The following is a 21,545-nucleotide window of genomic DNA, read 5'->3' as shown; positions in this document are numbered from 1 at the left end:
CAGCTCAGAAACTCCATACCGATATTCACAGATCACAGCAGCGTACTGCTTTTCATTAAAACTTCAAATGGTGACGTGGGTACCAGCTGTGGCTGGAGATTTTAAACCGTCCACGAATGCACTTTCATCACGCATTCTTCCACGTCAACAACAGTCTCATAACCCCTGGTGCTGGATTTCAACTGTGCTGCAGTCCTGTCATCAGCGCACAATTTCAGTTCTGTTGAAATACACTATACAGTATTACTGACAATGTTAATTGAACATAATCATAAAATTGTGACTCAATTCAAAATAAAGCTGAAAAAGGATGGGAAAAAGTAGCCATCAACGACGGACGGATGGACTCTTGCGATCATGTGGCCAGTGAGTGCCTTGTAAAATATCAATATTAAACATAAACACTGAGCTCATGAACAACCCCCCATTTGAGGGGACCAAAAGTAATTGGACGGTTCGCTTCTCAGCTGCTTCTGAATTGTCAAGTGTATTAAATCACTTCCATAGAGCAGGTATAAGATTTCAAATCCAATGTGCTGGACTAGAAATTTGTACCAAATGTCCAAATGCACACGGACTGCGCTGTATTTGGTCAGCTCTTACAGGTGCTGCTAGCTGTGCCGTAACAGCAAGTGTTAATGGTTACTAAGTGCTGGCTGTGGATTCCTTTGGGTGAGGTGCTCCTGGACAGCCTTAGACCCCCCTTCCCCCCTCCCCCCCTCACCGCTTCATAGTCGCAGTCTCCAGGTTGAATATGTCAAAGTCCCAGGAGTCTTCATTCTCCATGGTCTGCGCCACCCTAGGGGGGATGTCGTTGAGCGAGAGCGGTGTGATCAGATGGCTGGGAATATGGTGGAGCTCTGAGTGCAAACACAAACAAGAGAAGAAGATGAGAGGCGGGGGGAGGACCGCGCATTGTGCAAAAATAATCCTTCCAACAAAAATCTAAAAACTAAAACAAGCAAATTCAACTGGTCTTGCTTCCAGTTTCATTCTACTCTGCTGTGCCCTGCCCATTTCATTTATCAAAATTTGAAGAAATTTGTGAGAAAAAAAGATTTCCTGCAATGTTTGCTCCTGATTCTATAGACACTTAAGATAACTTATAACGTCATATTCTACACTTGTACATCCTGGACTCCACATTTGCTTGCTGTGTTATGTGCTACATAGACGATGTTTGACGAAGCTGCCACTGGAAGGTTTCAGAGATGAGTAATCATGGTAGGGTTGCTAGGGTACAGCAGGGTTCAAAGGTCACATCAGAAATTCCAGTATATATCATTCCCAGCTGCGATGTGTCTGCCTGGTTTCCTTTAAGCGGAAAATTTAGAAAAGGCATTTCCAGGTTCTTACGTTTGGTTGCAAAGATGTACTCGTTCCCCGATAATCTCCGTAAACCATCCTGCAGAAGGGAAACACGAATCAAAGAAAAACATGAATCCGAACACTGCATATGAGCAACAGATCATTCTTATTTTCTTATGAATTCCATGTGGCTGTTAGTTAAAATTTGGGCGGGGGAGGGGGGGGGGTTGAATAATGATGACTATGATGAATATTTCAACATACAGGAACAGGCTTCTGGCACTGCATTAACTACCATACTCTTGAACGATTCCCCAGTTTCAAGTACGTCGGCTGTGGAACATTTCATGAGATTCAAAACAGTCCTGTGCTTCTTGTCAAGCTGCTTGTTGAAACAGTGAATTATGCACAATGTGTGCAATATGGCAGAGCCTATGAAAAATGGATGTGTGACCCAGAGTGAGTGCCCAGTTTTCACATGGATCACAGAGCTCATCTAGAACAGCAGCCCCCAGGATGCAGGTAGCTGCAGGCCCCAGGAAGCAGGTACCAGAGGGCCCCAGGAAGCAGGTACCAGAGGGCCCCAGGAAGCAGGTACCAGCAGGCCCTAGGACGCAGGTAACAGCAGGCCCCAGGACGCAGGTACCAACAGGCCCCAGGACGCAGGTAGCAGCAGGCCCCAGGATGCAGGTAGCTGCAGTCCCAGCTCCAGTGTGTAAAGTTAGTGTGTGTTTACTCGTGGATGGAGAAGGGAAGTAGAGCTGGGCTCATCTTTGACCCGTGCATTGTCTAACGCACGGCAGCGTCGTGGCGCGGTCTATTTTAAGGTTTTACTCCGGAGCTCAGCGTGTCCAACACAGACAGCAGCCCTACGTTCAGCAAAGTGGTTTAACTGCAGAAAACCTAAAAACACTATCAAAATTCCCCTAATATAGATTCCTATTTAAACAATTCAAGCACACAAAACCACACACAAAAAAAGAACTGCCACTTAAACAGTGCAGATGAAGGGAATTCTGCTCAGACGTTTCTGTTGAATGAGGGTATACACACATGCAGGGAGATTTAATTTCAATTTCCTTAGGCCTAGTATGTCCTTATATCTTGTTACTCGAGTGTCTCGACACGTAGAATTAAAACTCATTTGTCTGGTCTACCTAAGAACAGGATGTGTCCAGGCTACTGGAGCAGAGAGGAAAAGGCTCGTCTGAGAGCCTGTGGCGGTGTGGAGCAGCCAGCTCTTCCTCCACGGTCAGCAGGAGCACAAAGGACAATCTAGCACTTCCTCTGGGGCTCCCCTCCACTCTGCTCCGCCAGGGCTGGCCTTGCGTCTGTACTGCATCTGTGCTGTGTCTGTACTGCCGTATGTGCAGCATCTGTACTGCCGTCTGTGCGGTGTCTGTACTGCATCTGTGTCTGTATTGCTGCCTGTACTGCCATGTTTACTGTGTCTGTACTGCCGTCTGTGTGGTGTCTGTATTGCCATCTGTACAGTGCCTGTTCCTGGTCTGTACTGGGGGATATATGTTTTTTCAAAAACTTAATTTTCATGAATGATGGAAGAGAGAGTAAAATGGCAGGCTGATTCTGAGGAAACACGACAGTCCCCAAGGGCGACTCACACTCAGACACCACAGGAACATGAGATCTCGACAAGGCCAAACACAGTTGTGTTCACAAGGGGGGGAAAGACACAGTTGTGTTCATAAAGGGAGTGAAACACAGTTGTGTTCATAAAGGGAGAGACACAGTGGTGTTCATAAAGGGAGTGAGACACAGTGGTGTTCATAAAGGGAGTGAGACACAGTTGTGTTCATAAAGGGAGTGAGACACAGTTGTGTTCATAAAGAGAGTGAGACACAGTTGTGTTCATAAAGGCAGTGAGACACAGTTATGTTCATAAAGGGAGTGAGACACAGTTGTGTTCATAAAGGGAGTGAGACACAGTTGTGTTCATAAGGGGAGCGAGACACAGTTGCTGCCAGCGTGCCAATTCCTGTAATTCATGAATAATTAAAGGACGGTTGTGATGTTGTAATCATACTGGAATTAGATTTCGAGAAACATTTCATTAAACCGGGAATACAATTTGAAGAAATGGCAAGATTTCCCCTGGGATCAGCGCAGCCGTTAAGTAGGCTGATATACTTTCATTTTGAACATCAGTGAAAGTGATATTTCAGGACAAAGGGGGTTAACTTATCGTCCTCCTTTGACATAATATTTTCGAGATTTGCTGAACCAGCTCAGTTAATCGATTAACAAAGTCTCCACCTCGAGAACATGATGTACCGGCTGTAAAAGGCTGTATCACAATACCAGCCTTTTAAACAGAAAACAGCACTGCTAGCGCCTCAAGAGTGAAGGGTTAAAGATTCCATAAATAACTTGGTCACACTGTCTTTTCCCCTGGGGGGTCATGCTCCATACACCACTTATCCACCATCACCCACCCCCCCACAAAAAAAAACGGTGAGAAAACAAATGGGGAAAAATCCGACTGGAGCACATTTTCCCACATCGGACTTCCAGTTTCTGGAACACCCTGTGCGATTGTGCGATTCTGCAGCCTTGCGTGTGCACTGCAAAACGTGACAATCTTAACAAGCACTTTAATCTCATAATAACCTAACAACAATATTTTTTTCCTCTGAAGTAGAAAATATTAGCTTGTTTCAAGTTCACGTGTGCTCGACAAGTGCAATTTTCTTATTCCACTGGGAAATCTTGAAATTGAACTTGACTGCACTTGAGAGGAAGAAATAAGATCGTAAGATTTATTACAAGACTTAAGATCTTGATTAGTGAAACAGTTAAGACACTTTATACAGTGCGGACGGAGAGGGGGGCACTCACAGTCATCAGCCCCCCCACCAGGTCGTTGGTGTGGGGGTCCTCCTCCTTGGTGCCCAGCTGGGGGGAGTAGAGCTCGGTGGTGCGCAGGATCTCCAGCACGCGGTCCAGGGCCTCGGCCACGGGCATGGGGCTGCTCTCCTGGGCCGCGTTGATGATGTTTATCACCTGGAGGAGCGGGGGCAGGGGGAACACAGGCCATCAGGCCAGGGGAGCCCGCCTCAGGAGGAACTGACAGCAGATCAGCTCTTTGGAGAACCTTTTCAACCTACTTTCGGTAAATGGCAAATGGACTGCATTATTACAGCGCTTTTATCCAAAGTGATTTACAGTTAATGCCCCCAAAAAATAAGATTGCTTTATTCACGGTCAACTCGCCAATGTAGTATCCACTAACATGAAGTTAGAAACGGTGACTTCATGAATGGGATTTTTTCGTATTTTCCAGTGCCAGACAATCGATCTTACCTCCTGAGATAATATGGCCCACGAGCTAATGTCTTTGTTCAAATCTGGATTCGGAATTGCAGCTGTGTATGCCTGTCCTGATCTTGTCACAGACTTTGTTACCGTGTAGTTCGGGTGACAGCCTGCTGAGGAAGATCAATGTGCTGCTTGCAGCTTTGCACAGGAAGGACCCAGGAGTTACCCTGCTGACCGTAACCCTTCCTCCCGAGGCAATGCTGCAGCAGTAACTCTGACCTGAGTGTTCAGTGTGGAACGCACTGCTACATGTCGAGCCGCCAGTGGAGATGACCCTTTTTAGGGGCTAAGGTGGCACTAGATCTGTGGGTGCTGTAGTCTGTAGGCACCAGCAATGATAACTACTGCATAATGATAGCTATGCATATGTCCTTTTAAAAATCCTGGAGTGGATGGATCACTACGACGACAGTGATGAATGATATCGTTGGGATAATTTTCAGAGCGATTTTTACCAGCTGCAGGAAGGATAAACCACCGACAGCCAATAAAAAATCAATTTGAATTCACAGGGCATCACGTTCAAAATGGCTGACCTAGGTGATGGGCTATTTACAGAAAGTTATCATTCAGCAGTGTGGATGCTCACGTGGTTGTTATTATAGTTATGGTTACGCTTATAGGTTTTGGTGTGGATGGACCTTGGGCCTTGCATGAGAGAGCATCTATCAGATATACCTTGGTTATGGGAGCTTCTATGGTCATGGAGTGAATCCTGGCCATGGATGAGTGCCTCCTCTGGGAACTTCCTGCAATGACATTACTTCCTTATTTACTTACATAAAGTAAACAAGGTTTAAAAACATTAGCAGTAACACTCAATATGCAGAGATGTCCATAACAATCAAAGAAGGCTTGTCGAGAGACTAAATACAGATTTATCTAATTATCCTTATGTCTAAATGAGAACTAGAAGGATTTGTGGCAATTCTGAAACTTTTAAGCTTTAATGACTTAATTATAATAAGAGATGTTGACACTTAACTTTGTTAATCAACAACACACCAAATAATTTTTATGTCATGACAGTGGAGTAGAAAGATGTCCCAAGGAAACGGTCAGAGTGATCTGTACAGCCTTTAGCAACTGCAACCTAGCTTTACTCACATTGCTTTAGGGGGATTGTCCCCTGCTTAGTCTAATCAACTGTAATTTTCTTTGGATAAAAGCCTCAGCTAAATAACTGTCATGTAATGTTCAGCAGCTGAAGCTGAAGCTGATATTTCCCACAGCTGGCTGAATGAAGCTGGCACTCACCATCACTCCCTCGGGACGTAGTGGATCTGACGTCCAGAGAGCCTTTCCTCCTGTCCTTGTGTTTGCAGGACTGCATATCTGGGCACAGAAGAGACCGCAGACTGAACATGTATGTAAGCTTAATACCACAGCTCCATTAAAGGGCAGTTACACTCAAGCTTTTTAGCTGTGAACATGCCGAAGTTAAAACATTGAAACATTGAAACATTTTAATCCATGGCATTATTTAAACATAGATGAAATAGTATCATTTTGGCATAAAAACAGGTAGAAAAGCCCTATAAAGTTTGAAGAATGCCTTCCACAGTCCACTGGCCCTCTCCTGATGTCAGATCACCCTTTCTGGGGCACCTCTGCATCATATGGACATCCACATCCAGGCAGAAAACTGCTCACACCCACAAATTTGTTAGTTTACTTTTAAAGGCTCATTTTTTCACTTTTAAAGGCTCACTTTTTCACTTAAGTCAGAAAGCCAGCTGTTAGGGATCAATACTATACAGAACACTGCTGGCACCTGACTGTTTAGGGAATACTTTATGCAAATGAGATGGACACACCTACTCTATAACTCATTCTAGATATATCTCAATCTAGAACTCCCAGAACTCTTTTTTATTTTATTTTTATTGTGTAAAAGTGGAGCCAGGCTGAAACAGCGAGTGAAATTGCTCTTCACTAAGCTGATACAGGGCTGGGCAATGCTAGGCTAAGCTGGCAGTGGTGCATTCTGGGACATATTGTGTCTTCATTATTTTCTCAGTTAACTCAGGGAAAAAAGCCTGGTTACTATCAGGGGCTACAACAGCAATAAAGCTAGCCATTCAGGACTGGAAACCCCCACCTCAGGGCTAGTACAACCTGTACTAGTGGCTAAGGTGAATGACTGGGACACATATTGCTCCAGGGGGGATTGGCCCCTGCTTGGTCTAATCAACTGTAAGTCCTTTTGGACAAATGCGCCTGCTAAATAGCACATATTATTATTACCTTGGTATTAGCTACATGTGATACTCTAAACCTGAGGGTCGTACCTGTCTGAGACTCTGCTTGCACACGATCACTGGACTTGTCAGACTGGGGAAGGGAAAGAAAAACAACATTATTTGTCACACTGTGATCAGCAAGCTACAATTTCAACTCCCGCAGTGTATGAAATTTCACTTCTTACCTTATTATTATCATTTAAAGGCCTGTTAATAGACACATAGTGTCTGATTTTTCTGAAAAACAAAAAGATGGAGATGGAGAAAATGGTTGGCTTTTTTCCCCCCATAGTCACAATTTCATACATTGAAATTCAAATGCACCATAACATGAAGTAGTGGGTTTCTGTAATGGTGGATGATATCACCATGGGGTAGTTCTCCTCACCTTCCCTGTCCTGGCACTGGCGTGATCCTCACGTTTTGCTGGACACTTTCTCCATTCTTCTTTTTGGCATAATAAATCCCCTGCCATTCCTAAAGCAATAATGTAAAGACGAGAAGAGCAAAAGCAATAAGTTCATGTTATCAGCTTATTGGAAGGCTACATTAACTCCTTCATAAGCACTACATAGTATATTCATAAGTACTACATAAGCATTCATAAGTGCTTATGTCAATAACCGCAAATGGACACATCATGTGATGTCAATATTGATGCAGCAAGTGACATTACCATGACATACCAAGTGAACCGACACAAGATCCTTATGTCGGTTATCTATATAAGCACTTATGAATGCTTATGCAGTGCTTAGGAAGATATTATATAGCTCATATGTAGGACCCTTCAAAGTGTTACCAAATGAATTCAAAAAGCCCTCAAAAGGCCTGAACTGTTCGTATAATAATGCTGTTACTTGGCTGTTCACCATGACATTGCCATGCCAGTCGAGAATAAAAATAAAAATAATGGCGTTGTGCCAGGATGCCGAAGTGTGTGGCTACAAACAGTTGAAAAAAATCAAAGAATAGCGACAGCTTCATGGTACAAAGTGTGCCCAGCCAAGCCTTTTCATGTCTGAAACGCCTGGCCTGGTTATGGCGGGGTTCAAACGCTCTGCCCCACTGTTCCAGTCGGTACGTGACCTTCACGCTCTCTGAAGTCATGGCACACTGTGCGGCCAGTCTCAACAGATCTGCGCACTTGAAAAAGGAGGTCCTTCTGCCCGCCTGTCTGGGTCGAACCGAGCTTTCTCTGCCTTCTCTACCGCTGGGTTGTATTTACCTTCCGGCGGCCAATTTCATTTCACATTGTTACTCTCATTGACAGAGTAAATCCAGCCTGACGCCAGTGACAGGGAAATAAGGTTCTTCTTTGGTAAACCAGAGGTGGTGAGAAAAGCATTACATACAGATATTTTCTGTCTTTGTTACTGGGCAAAAGAAATGCTGTTACGTGCTGCAAATTCAAATCTTTGTGGACACTGCCTGGATTATAAAAGGGAAGGATGACTAGTTACATTTCCATCCAAATGTTTTGCAAACGTTAAGCAAATTCCTGAAGTCAGAAAGAGAAAACGCAAATCAGCCTGTGTTCACTTCAACTACAGTTAGGCGAATATTCTGAAGAGAGTTCAACAAAATGACGTCATCAAAAGAGTGCCAGCTGGCATTATGGGGCTTTCTGGAGCGGAAGCATGTGTTGTAGGTCCCCATCACATCATCATTTATTCCAAAAATCTGTTTCCATCATTATCGCATCTTGTCGACAACTTATCCACCTCAGCCAAGGGTAAAAACCTTTTTTCAATATGCCATAATTATTTAGATTTTCAGGTGTTTCCACTCAGGCTTGGGCACAAATTCAAAATTCAGCTAAAACGGTTGAATGGAAGCCCAACTATTGACGAGGTCATTGACTGCTCATAAGCACAGAGAATATGAGCGGGGAATGATGGCGGTGCACATCTTCAGGGGGTTTCTGGGGATGGAACCAGCCTGAGAAAGGCTTTGGATCACCCGCAGTCCTCTGCGTTTGAGAAGGGCAGGACGCCTACCTTTCCTTTCCGTATGCAGGCGTTTATGGTCTCGAGAAGATCAGGCTTGTTCCTCTCGCTCATAGGCACTTCAATGATCTCCTTCCCAATCAGCTCTCCCCGCTGGTATCCCATAGTGGACTCATAGGCAGGGTTCACGTACTATGAAAGACAGAAAAAACATTGACCGTGAAAACCGTCAGAGGAACGTGTAAAACGACACACTGCCAGTCACTCCTGTTCCATCACTTGTCACAGCCTGTCACGATAATAATACAATGTTCTTTTTGTTTATGAAAAAAAATTCTAGTAAAAATATAACTAGGTCTGGACCATGATGCTAGCAAAAACAAAAGGATCTTTTCATCTGAAGAGTGCACAGATATCTTCATTGATATCATCGGTCACAAGACTTCGATCCAGCTTCAGAAAAGCATCCCTGCCCAATGAGAGAACAGCGAAAACGCATGAGACTTCTGCAGACAGGGCTGTTCTTGTTGTGGATGACAATAATAGGACACTTCAGAAACTCTGAAACAATAAGTCCTTTAGTGTCGTCAAAAACTTAACTCACCAAAAGAGCAAAAAATTCCCCCTAACAACAAACCTGGATCACTTGGTCTTCACTTGTGATCTCAATAGCCTCTTGACTTTGTTCCAGTGCAGTGAAAACAGCATTGCATGCTCTGAAATTTGAAACAAATACAGCTCAATTTAAGATGTCAAAACACAATAAGCACAAGTTGGAGTTTACTGTAAATGCACATTCTGTAATCCATATTGCATCTTCCTTGAGTCAAATTTAAGCTCTTTATTCCTGATTCATGATGTTCAGCATACAGTAAAGCCCAACACAAACTAAAGAGACAACGGTTAAAAAACATGCTTTACTGCCCATATCCTAAAATTAACACACATACCAACTCAAAAAAGCACTACTCGACAAAAGTCTACAAGTAGTCATTAATGTACCGTATGTGTCAAGGTAGAACTGGCTAATAAAGGACATTTAAGGGATTATTAATGTGTTTAAACAGGAGCTCTTGTGTGCTTTAATGCTAAGCGGCTAGCGGTTACCCCGGCCTCCCACTTGGTTACCTGAGTTTGAACTGTGACCGCACTTCTCCATGCTCTAGCTGTAGAAGCTCATTGTAGCAGGACATCATGTTGGCATTTTCCAAATATCTCTGATGGAGTGGAGAGAGGGGGGGGATTGGTCTCACCGTCAAGTTGTTTTTGATAATCTGAGATTAACTGAAATCCCTCTCACTGAACATGGTAAAATCCTTAACATTCTCATTTATTTTATACTGAGGTTTAGCATTTCATGATACAACTATTAAAGGGTAATTACACCCTAGATCAAATTATTTTTAGCTGTAAACATGTTTGTATGCCTACTTCATAGTGAAACATTTTAACCCATGCCATAATTTCAACATTTATGAAATAGTATCCTTTTTGCAAAAATAACTGGTCAAAAAGTATGTCACTTAATACTGCAACCCCCCAAAGAATACAAATGAAATAATGATATTAGCACCCAGCAAATATGCGGAACAGACGGCAACATGAAGGGATGGGATGTCATTTTAAACCCTTAAAAACAACTCCCTCTCCCCCTCTCCATCTCTCCATCTCTCCATCTCCATCTCTCTCCCACTCCCCCCCTACCTCTCCTCCCTCTCCCTCTCCCTCTCTCTCCCTCTCTCTCCCTCCCTCCCACTCCTTCCCTCCCTCTCCCTCCCTCCCACTCCTTCCCTCCCTCCCTCCCTCTCTTACGCGGTTGAATCCAGCGGAGATCAGAGGCATCACTGACCCCTCCTCCCGGTCTGGCCTTTTAAAACAGCACAACACAGCCCGTGTACATCGTCACAATCAATCCCATCACTGCAGCTATTTATAAAGCTATTTCTATAATGGGTTTTTAAACTGGGTTTTTATAATGTCTTTTCCTCAAAACACCCATTTACAAGCTCAGCATAAAATGTGTGCACATAATAATCATTATGATGACAGTACACTACAAAAACAAAAAATAACAAGTATTTTAGTCCTATATTGAAACTTAAAATCTTATTTCTTTTACTTTTTTGCTAAAAGAGATTCAAATATTGCCAATGAGGCAAGACAGTTTGACTCATTTCAAGATATGCCAATGGAATAAGAAAATGTCACTCAAGCAAACATTAACCAAAGCTAAAATGTTCTATTTCAGAGAAAGCAAAAAAAAACATAAGTCTCATTACAAGACTAAAACTTTTTGCAGTGCATCTGAACTGATGCAGTGCATGCTGGGACACAGCGCCCCAATCGCAGGCCCCATACCTTCTCACCACGGCGACCATCACAGTGTTTTCCGAAGAGTTGGCCGCTCTAATCGACCTGAATGTAAACATAAGGAACCATTTAGCGCATTTGGCGGCCGAAAGGACCGTGGCATCAAATCAATGTTGCTTCAGTTACTCATGGTCCGGCGCTCGGAGGCAGAATGGCAGTTGTGCGGGCCCGAATGTGGGTCTGAAAGAATGTACTGTACACTCGCAGTGACCAGCCAGCGGTTGCTAGGAGGGCCAGGCCCATAAAGCCTCTTTAGTACTTTCTCAGGCGCTGTGCGTGTACGCTCAATGTATATAGGTTGCCGAAAATGAATAAGGTTAACATACACGGCAGGCCAGTTATAAGCTGATGTTTATAAACTCCTTTTTTGGTTTACGCTGAGGCTAAAGATAGAGCTGAAAGGACAAGATTCTCATTTCAGAGGATCATAGAACTGCGCTGAGACACGACTGGAGTTCAGCCAGAGAAATCCTGGCTTCACCATGCAGGGAAATCATCTCACTGCTCAGGTTTATGTTTGATATCCATCTCACTGCTCAGGTTTATGTTTGATATCCATCTCACTGTTCAGGTTTATGTTTGATAAGCCTCATAACATTTCATCATTTCTCTCTTTTTGTCCACCCAGATACAGGTCATAATACAGCAGTGCACTGCTTTCAACACAACGCTTTCTCTAATGAGGGGAAAACAGGATGCAAACAAAAATTTAAACATTAAATAACTTTAATAATTTTGAAATACTATTACTATTACTTAATAGCTATGCATTAATGAATAAGTGATGCAACTATAAGTTATTACTATTCGATAATGCAATAAATATTCTATTTAACTTTCAAAATGTGAATATTTCTAAATGATCATACTATACATTATACAGATGCCACAATAGGTAGAAAATTGTCACCATTATGCAATGTGCCGTTTACAAAGGAAGGAAAGAATACCTCAGTTTTTCCTTTGAATCTCTTGTGGGACGAATGTGTTAAAGAAAATGTAGAACTTTTCAAAACGCTTAAATGATACATTTTTTCAAGCACAGGCTTAAATTATAGAAATACAAAGAAACAAATGTGCTAACTTACCGGCATAATGCTTCTGCATCAAAGTGTCTGGAATGCCTATGATCGATGATGATGATGTCATGGTGCTTCTCCAGGAAACACTCCAGGGCAGATTCAGGAGTTCTGGCAACATTACACCTGAACTTGGCTTTTTCACAGGCCCAGATGAAGCCATTGCTCTGGCCATCTTCTTTAGCAAATACTAACAGTACCTAGCAACAAAAGAATCAAAGGTTTCAGCGCCATAGCCCTTACACAAAAGCTAGAGAAGAAAGTCACGAGGGAACATAGTTGCTCAAACGTCATCACATTGTCCCTGGAGATCATCAAATTACATAAACATTTTCCTGAACGTGTGGTTTAAATTCCGGGCACTGAACACCATGCCATGCCCTAAAGTATTCAGTTCATATATATTTTCCAGTTCGAGATGAGTCAGTGCATGTTTGTCATTGTACAGATATGCTTGGGGAAAAAGGTCAAGCTGACCACAACTGCCACCGATGACTCTGAGCTGGAATGGTCGGAAACAAGGTGCTCGCCACGGTTAGACTGGCCAGCTAGAACACAAATCCTGTCAAATTTTACTATAGCCTAACCCTTTACTTGCATAGGTAAATGGCAAATATTTAGGCAAGCTGCCAAAAAATGAAGGGCTAAGACCAGACTCATGAGTCATTCTAACATGAACAGACGTCATCTTCGAAATGGCTGGCAGTAACTGAGGATAAAGGCAAATAATGAGTCTTAAGTCTGCATTATAACTGAAAGATTTACTGCTGCAGTATATACAAGCCCTATTCAAAACTGCAAAAAGCATTTGCGGTTGGGATACAGGCAATTATCATTACATTCACATACAAATCCAGAAATCCGTGACTGATGAACTGGTAACGATTCAATGCTTTTATTTCACCCTGTCCATCAATGGGAATGGAAGCACTAGGATTACAGGATCCAAAGAAAATGGAAACCATCTACCTTTAACAAACCGATCAAACGCGAAACCAGCTCACACTGTAAATATATCATCACTCAAATAGCTATGCGAGATACGCAGACCGCCTTTGCCAGAATTCCACTTTGACATGCTATTCACAAACCGATTCACTGTCTAACTATGAGGGCAGTTTGGACACAGTGCAGAAGGAAGCTATGTGAGGTGTATGCTTATTCTGAAAGAGGAAATGGCCTCATATTTGTCCATAACCATTCCCCTTTCTACTTATCCTTTACTCATCCTGCCGGCCCCTCTAAACATTACAAATGATGTATCAGAATATAAAAGCAGGGTATTGCATCAAATGCTAAACAAGCCCAATTACGGATATTGATATTGGTTTAATAACTCTGCACTACATTTCTATTAGATAAATCCAAAAGTCTAAACAGGACAAAACTAGTTTGTAAAGTGAAAATACACCTACAAAGTAGTGGTAGAGACCTATTTGTGCTTAAAAACAAGCGTTATTTAATGTTGAATGCATGTTAATGATCATGTGTCGCTTGATGCATGTAAAGTAGCTATCTGGAACAACGAAATTAAAAACAGGTCATACATACAGCAACCTGTTCTGTGAAACAAATAGGAGGGGGAAAAAAACAGGATTGGAGATGGATTGTTACTTTCGGAATGCACAAAATGTGCTTATCCTTACAAAAAAAAAGAAGAGGAAATGGTTTTAAATGGATGAAACAGCAGTGAGTGTGTCTGAAGATTTTGGCACCGTTTCATACCAAAAACCGTGCTGAAAGCAGAGCAGTCTCCTGAGTGAGGGCTGGATAAGCCAATCAGCTTTGCAGGCCGAGAGGCAAAAACAGGAAAAGGAAATCTCTCCATTTCATTTTCCTACTGTAATTAAACCTTAAAGGTCCCATACTGTGTATTTTACTGTGTTTTATTCAACATCCTGATATCCATAAGAAGGCATTTGTGTGGTTTTAAGTACCAAATACAAATCTGTCCAGTTTTACATGTCAATTCACCAGCGCCTCTCATGAGCTTTACCAAGAACAGGCTGTTTCAGTGACTGTCTTTAAGGCTCATTGATAACAGTGAACCTCTGTTCTGATTGGCTGGCTAGCTCCAATGAACTGCACGTCTGTGGCAAGCTCTTGGATCTGTTCTGGCTACAAGGTGGGCCGTGCTGAAGCAAACAAACGCATCGTTGTGATGTCACTACTTCGTGGAATTCCAAGTGGCTTGTTTAAATGCTAATTTCCTTCATACAGATTGTGTGGATTATAGCACCTTCAACTCCTCTATAATCCACACAGCAAGGGAAGGGAATGTTGTTTCCCACAATATGGGAGTTTTAAAGAGTCAGGCTGCCACTCGCAGGTAAAACTCTGACAACCTTTTTTGCCCCCAATCTACACATGGCACACTCTTATAGTAACAAAGTGTTACTATGTTTGATATTTTTCCACCAGGAGCTTGGCTGTCCCACTGATACAGTATGGATCAAGAAGCAAGAAAACAAAGCTTGCTTAAACATCTTAATCAAAGTTAATGAAAAAAGTACAGGGGTTAGACCAAATGGAGTACAGAGAACACTTCTGAAACATTTCTGAAGCACTTTTAAAGCACATGTGAGGCAGAGCACAGTATGTGTACCAAAATAAGGCAGGAAAGTAGCCGAGCCTTGAGGAGCAGCCTATAGCCTAGTGGCTAAGATGCTTGACTGGGACCTTGAAGGTTGGTGGTTCAAGCCCCAGTGCAGCCATGCTCAGCCCTTAACATTGCCATCAGGGGGGTTTGGCCCCTGCTTAGCCTTAACCTTAAGTTACTTTGGATGAGAAATGTCAGCTATAACAATGATGTAATGTAACCTGTGCCGTAAAGCATCCTGGTGACTGCTGACTGACAGTGAGGTGCTGAGAAGTACAAACTAGTCTGATTAGGATCATTTCTACACAATTTACCACATATGGCCTTCCTACACAGGGTGGATTTAGTTGAAACAAACGGGCTTACATGTTCATGGATTAAATGTTTATGAATATTGAATCAGTCATCAGATGAATTGGACTGGAATTTGAGGGTTCTGAGATGTCCGGTTGTGACACTGCATCAGGCAGCTGTAACCCCACCACATGCCAGAAATGCGCATTAAACTGCTGTACGTGACCTCTGACCCCCGGTACAGATGCCACAGTGGCTTTCAGGAAGCATTTCTGAAAGGCACAAATTTTTCTGTGCAAAGACGGATGGACGCTGGGAGCAAAAACCAGTGCTAAAAATGAAAAATCATCTCACCAATGGACCAGACGGCACAGGACGCAGCGGAAAGGGCAAGCGTTTGAGGAGCAGAGCATAATGAAGCATTCAGCGTCTGAATGCCACGTCTGCGACGGCAGCACCCAGGTCCCCGAGCCTCACACTCAACTGTCCCTCATGGGACGCTCGCTGCCATGAATGTTTGGCTTGGTTGCCAGGGAAACGCCAAAGTACGGCTCACACAAAGGATCTTTTAAGAACTTTTTTCTTTTTAAAAATGAGTGATTGTTGTCCCCAATGTTTTTAAGATTTTGGAGTAACACACTTTTATAATCTAGACTAGATGAAAAATGTGTTATCAGATCTTTTTGATGTTTTTACAAAATAACTTCCGGAATTTGTGAAAGCCAAATGGTATTCTCACGAGTTTCCTTAATTATACTCAATATTTTGGATAAAGGCGCTATATAAATGCCAACCATTTACTATTTACCATTTATCAGCTTTTATCAGCAGGAATCATTGATGAGTTTCTGTGAAATTAAAGCCGTCATGTGGGTTTGTTTTACTCCATAACGACCTGTTCGAAATGAGTAAAAACTGCTCTGGAACACCAATATACAGACACCCTCTCAAAATGTAAGAAAAACCAGTTTGAGCACAATTAAATATAAGTATGACATTAAAATTGGCTGCAATCAATCTAGTATCATAATCATAGTAATTACGGCCCAGTAAAATGTCAAGTTATTTAAGTCTTTGTTAACTAATGTTATTATGTCAGGGTAATATTAAATTCATGTGTTACCTCCTTCTTTCGCATAATATTTTATGATAGTTTGGTTTCAATGTATTTGACAGCACCACTGGAGTAGTCAGTCACCAGTTACAATCCATGGGTCCATTATTCCAAGTAACCAGTTGCAATCCATGGGTCCGTTATGGAAAAGAAAGCACTGTACCTGAAGCTGATCTTCGTGGAGCTTCATTGGCCCAAACTGCACCTCTGTAAACGCGGACTGCAAGAGACAGCAGTGGAAAGATTATACGCTATAGTACATATTCCTATGGGGCAGCTTGTCAGTGTTATGCAGCTTTTAATAAGCAGAACAAGAGCATTGCATTTCCACAGCTGCCCACTCTGTCACATCACACATTTCTAGCAGTAGCGTTAGTGTTTTAGTGTTACAGCAAAGTATTAAAGTATTAAAACATTTCAAAAAGGGAAACTAAAAAAGTTTGAGATGCCCCTCAGCCAGCTGTGGACATGGCTCCATTTTGAACAAAGCAAATGAGCACGTCACAAACTTTTAGAGTTTTTGGAAAGAATGCTCAGGCTTCTACTCCTCCATCCTCCTTCCTCCTTCCTCCTTCCTCCTCATGGAACACCACACAGGGGTTAGTATCCATAGCGACACAGGCCTCTGTGGACAGCCATCCCCGCAGAATTCCTCTTCTCAGTAAACAAACTGTGCACGTGAGAAAGGCTCACTGTGGAATTTCAAATGCAGAGCAGTTCTTAAACCGCTTCTTATGAAACCGCACACGCCTTTTAAAACGCCGGTCAGATTAATAACCATGCAACGTCTGCAGCCGAATTGAGCAGGGTTTCCTGAAATGTCCACACTCTCTATAAACATTCTGCAGATGTAACCATCCTGACTAAGGAAAAGAAAATAATGATGTACAAACAGCAGGGCTCTGAAATGGCACTCGTAAATGTTCTGATCCACCTGCTTTGCCCAACTGTAGAACTATCCATATACATTACATACTTTATATTTAGTATGTCTGCTACAAATATGAAGCCCGTTACCAATCGTCCCATACAAAGACCTGCCAGAATATTTCAATGAAATATGAAACATTTGTAACTTTCCCCTAAGCCTCCCTGTGCCCAGTTTGACAGGGCAGATTAGTTTACAGCCTTTGCCTCCACAGATTGTAATACATAAAACCAAATTCACATTACAAATAATAATTTTTGCCTTCATATTACAGACTCATTCGAAGTTGAATCAAAGAATCCATATCCCCTCAGAATTATGTGAAATTGCATTAAACTGAATGAAGCTACTAATCATAATGATAGCGCAGAACCCCCGCAGTGAGGCCCAGTTTCCCCTACATGGGTGTGCTTAATTGCAGTCACGGGGAGATGTTAAGAGTCAGATATCTGCCGTGTTGGGTTTCGCTGCAGCCCGAGCAGCGAGTGACGCGGTGGCTTTGCCGGACTGATCTCTCCCCCTTAATTGATGCTGACAGATTCAGTGGCGCTCGGGGTTGTGTTGCGTAACAGGGAACTGCCCTCCTTCTGATACACGCCTGCCACTCGCTGGCTGCCACAGAGGAGGAGGAGGAGGAGGAGGTGGCAGGCGGGTCTCTCCACACAACAATCGCCTCAAAGGAAGGCCAGGAGCAAAACAAAAGCGGAGGAGTTTGCGTGGGCAGCATGGTCCTCCAATGACTGCGGTCTGTGCGGCCACGCCTCCACACCTTGGCCCGGCTTGTGTAGGCTGACAGCGCGCTAACGACGGCTGACAGGCCTGTTCTGTGTGAGAGGGAGCCGGCGCCCAGGCCTTTTCATTCACAACTATGCAACTGAACATTTTACAGCGCTTTCCCACATATGCCTCAATGCAATGCCTAAATCATTCATCCAACCTCTGTTTACACTCGGAAAGGACACATTGAGGAACAAGTGCCCTCTTTTACAAGTGTGCCGAGTTTACAATTGAACTAGAATACTCCAAATGATACATCAAAAAATAAATCAACGAATATGCAGACAAATAACCAAATGCAAAAAAGGTTCCATCAAAACATTAAAATGTCAGATGAGGCAGAAAATAGGAAACATCAGATATCAAATCATAATTAAAAACATTTACAGTTCATACAATACAGGCCATTCATGAGCATCATGACAAAATCATCATTATAAAAATGCCATACAATAATTTTACAACTTGAATGTTCCTTCAAGTCCATCTTAAAATCAAGACAGAGGCCAGAACTCATGAGTACACTACACTCGCAATACTGAATTGAATGAGTTTTAAATAGCCAACGCACTCCAAATATTCCCCTCCATGTTTTTTGTCTTCTCTTTCCCAAATCATTAGGTATCAACATAAACGGCAAGGATTCCAACAGTGCTGTATATTTGTCATCCAACTGTAATTTAACGGACAATACTATTCCCAGGCAAGTCGGACAGCAAAGTTCAATTATATACACCTACTGTATTTACTTAGCAGTGCAGCCTTTAACCCTACATCCTGTCTACTGGGTTCATCCGGTCCTATGGATCTCCTCACCACAAAGCCCTTCATATAAACTGGAAGAGCGGCTTTCCACAAAAGTGAAAAACAGGAAATTTGATGACATTGTTCAGTGAGCAGACGTCAGCAGAGACAGATAGAAAAGCTAAACGGTTTCCTAGCGGCAGTGGAGGGACCAGAACGCTCGGAATCCTGGGAAGTCTGCCGGGTTTAACAAGAAAATGGCTACACGAAAAATGGGTGCAGTTTCAATACACTTCATTAAAACAATACCTTCACTGTAATTGCCTGCAGGTCAGAAAGCATTCCACCACTTGAAGAAATGAAGACACATGAGAAATGGCTCATCTATTATTTATGGTGTCTTCAATTAACTGCAACCAAATTGTATCTAAAATGATAATATCATGATTACGGTATTCGTTTTATCTTTGAGATGCACAGGAGAAGATCTGTGGATTCCTGCTTGATATTCAGTTGATTTTGTGCATATTATTATTATTATTATTATTATTATTATTATTATTATTATTATATGAAACCACTGGTGTCTTTCACAGGTTAGCAAACAAAACGTGGTGAAACCATTAGAACTAAAATATCCACGTACTGTACTTTCATACTGCTCTCCACTGCTGACAGCTGAAAGTAAGGGTTGCGTGCATTCTGTCACATATGAACTCAACTCCCCATGAGCGTAGGCAGAGTGTGTGTGTGCACTGCTCAAGTCTCCCTATCAAAGAAAGAGTGAACATCATTCTGAGCCGGAGATATTTACCAGGCTGGATTATAACACCCAGAGAGCAAGACATATGGCATAAAGTTGACCAAGAAGGTTTTACAATGATACCTATGCAGGAAATGGGGCAGTAGTTAAGCAGATCCTACGGAAGCTAAACTTCGCTTAAAAAGTGAGGATACGATTTAATTCAAAGGCCGCTGGGGTGAAAGTGAAGCGATTCTGGTGTAGGAAAAAAATAGCAGGCAGTGCTGTACCCAAACCGGCTCCCATTTTCCCTGTCATCGCTGCGTGTGAGGACGGGGTTTCCCTTCAACTGGGGACCACTGCGCTGGCAATGCTGACAAAAATGTTTATAAATAGAATTGCTTCCTTCCCACAGCGAGCAATTTCTAGCCCACACTTCATATGGGCCCGTTTATAAGATCGGACACTTTCCCATTCACACAGATGTTGCATCACTTACGGAGGAAATTCAATAGCTGATGTTCATTTACCAGACTTAAGGCTGCAACTGTAAGGTGACTCTATTGGAGCTAATGACACCGAATGATCTCCCTTTCTTATTGGGAAATTCACAGTACTTCTCGGCTTCCCCTTTCTTAAACATGAGCTTTTCACTGCCATAACAAAACTCTAGGCCAGACTCAACGCAGAGAGAAAAATATCCTGACCAACTATTTCAATAAAGGCCCTGGCAGAAATGTGTTGAGCTATAGGTTATTGGCTGCTATACATTTACATGAAGGCATAAATTACAGCATATATTTCAGGTCAGTTTGCTATTCTGTCCAACACAGCACTCATTTTCAGAGTGTATTATACAGGAGATGCGATACTCAAATATTATTTTAGCTAATTATATTGTTGCATATATGGCACATACATACCAACAGCCTTGCAGATCATCAGATTTTTCATATGATTTCAATAAATGAATTTGTGTACTTCAAGGGACACCGTCTAAGGTTAAAAATCAAGATTACAGAGATTTTATGTGCAACAAAGTGTGTTTTAGACACTCACATACTTAGCGTTATAATGGCAGGTATGAGGGGATTTAATTGATTTGACATGATTTTCTATGACCCTGCAACCTGCACTGGAGGAAACCGCAGCAAAGCCTCTGACATCAGTTTTACTGCATGTGCTGCTCGAGAACTGGGAGAAAGAATAATCAAAAAATTATAAAGCTTATGTTTAGATTTGTCAATACATGCTATACAATGAATCTGCTTATGCTGTATTTACAAGGAAAAATAGCGTTGCAGCACAAGCTGCTCACATTAGCAGTTACATGAAGTGTATTTTCTCGTTTTAGGCCACAAACCCCTTTAGTCCACAAGATGCACCACTGGTCACTGTCAGCCAGCAGGTCTATAAGCACATAAAAACACTTCTAAAACAGCAGCACACATCTACTGCCTGGGCCAATCCAAAAAAATACACTTAGACTGAAATAATAATTGATAAGGGCCACACATATTTTTTTAGCTTTTCATATCATCCTGAAGCTTTCGATTTGTGTCCCATACAGATTCAAGTAAAACAATTGCAAGTATTCATATATTAGGCAGAGGGGGAGGGGTTAGGGGTGGCCTATAGCATAGTGGTTAAGGTAAAATGACTGGGACACACAAGGTCGGTGCTTCTAATCCCGGTGTAGCCACAATAAGATCCGCACAGCCGTTGGGCCCTTGAGCAAGGCCCTTAACCCTGCATTGCTCCAGGGGAGGATTGTCTCCTGCTTAATCGAATCAACTGTATGTCGCTCTGGATAAGAGCATCTGCCAAATGCCAATAATGTAATGTTAATAATAATAATAAATAAAAAATAAAAACAATTTTACAAGCTGCACATGTTATATTACAGCCTGCAATTATTCTTCTAGCTTAATGCCACCGTCAGATACTGTGAATAAAAAAGACAGAAAAATTAAATAAAGTTTGATTGATACCAGGGCGGCACGGATGGTGCAGTGGGTAGCACTGCCGCCTCACAGCAAGGAGGTCCTGGGTTCGAATCCCC

At 42.4% G+C, this 21,545-nt stretch overlaps 1 protein-coding gene across 6 annotated transcripts in view; it reads right to left on the bottom strand.

Annotated features, from left to right (window-relative positions):
• The window catches only part of LOC133131638 (high affinity cAMP-specific and IBMX-insensitive 3',5'-cyclic phosphodiesterase 8A-like), a 59,031-nt gene that overhangs the window by 7,428 nt on the left and 30,058 nt on the right, over positions 1–21,545 (bottom strand). For all 6 annotated transcript variants that reach the window (XM_061247013.1, XM_061247012.1, XM_061247017.1 and 3 more), the window contains 15 exons: positions 16,456–16,512; positions 12,295–12,485; positions 11,195–11,251; positions 10,649–10,703; positions 9,965–10,053; positions 9,474–9,552; positions 8,888–9,028; positions 7,276–7,364; positions 7,073–7,124; positions 6,936–6,978; positions 5,902–5,979; positions 5,323–5,393; positions 4,165–4,329; positions 1,357–1,405; positions 725–860 (listed from right to left, as the gene is read on the bottom strand). In XM_061247013.1, coding sequence (XP_061102997.1) covers positions 725–860; positions 1,357–1,405; positions 4,165–4,329; positions 5,323–5,393; positions 5,902–5,979; positions 6,936–6,978; positions 7,073–7,124; positions 7,276–7,364; positions 8,888–9,028; positions 9,474–9,552; positions 9,965–10,053; positions 10,649–10,703; positions 11,195–11,251; positions 12,295–12,485; positions 16,456–16,512 — 1,352 coding nt within the window. The remainder of the gene's footprint in view (positions 1–724; positions 861–1,356; positions 1,406–4,164; positions 4,330–5,322; positions 5,394–5,901; positions 5,980–6,935; positions 6,979–7,072; positions 7,125–7,275; positions 7,365–8,887; positions 9,029–9,473; positions 9,553–9,964; positions 10,054–10,648; positions 10,704–11,194; positions 11,252–12,294; positions 12,486–16,455; positions 16,513–21,545) is intronic.

The sequence above is a fragment of the Conger conger genome, chromosome 6 (genome assembly GCF_963514075.1).
Source record: "Conger conger chromosome 6, fConCon1.1, whole genome shotgun sequence".
NCBI lineage: Eukaryota > Metazoa > Chordata > Actinopteri > Anguilliformes > Congridae > Conger > Conger conger.
Note: the sequence above shows the minus strand (reverse complement) of the source record. Positions and strands in the feature narration are given on the sequence as shown.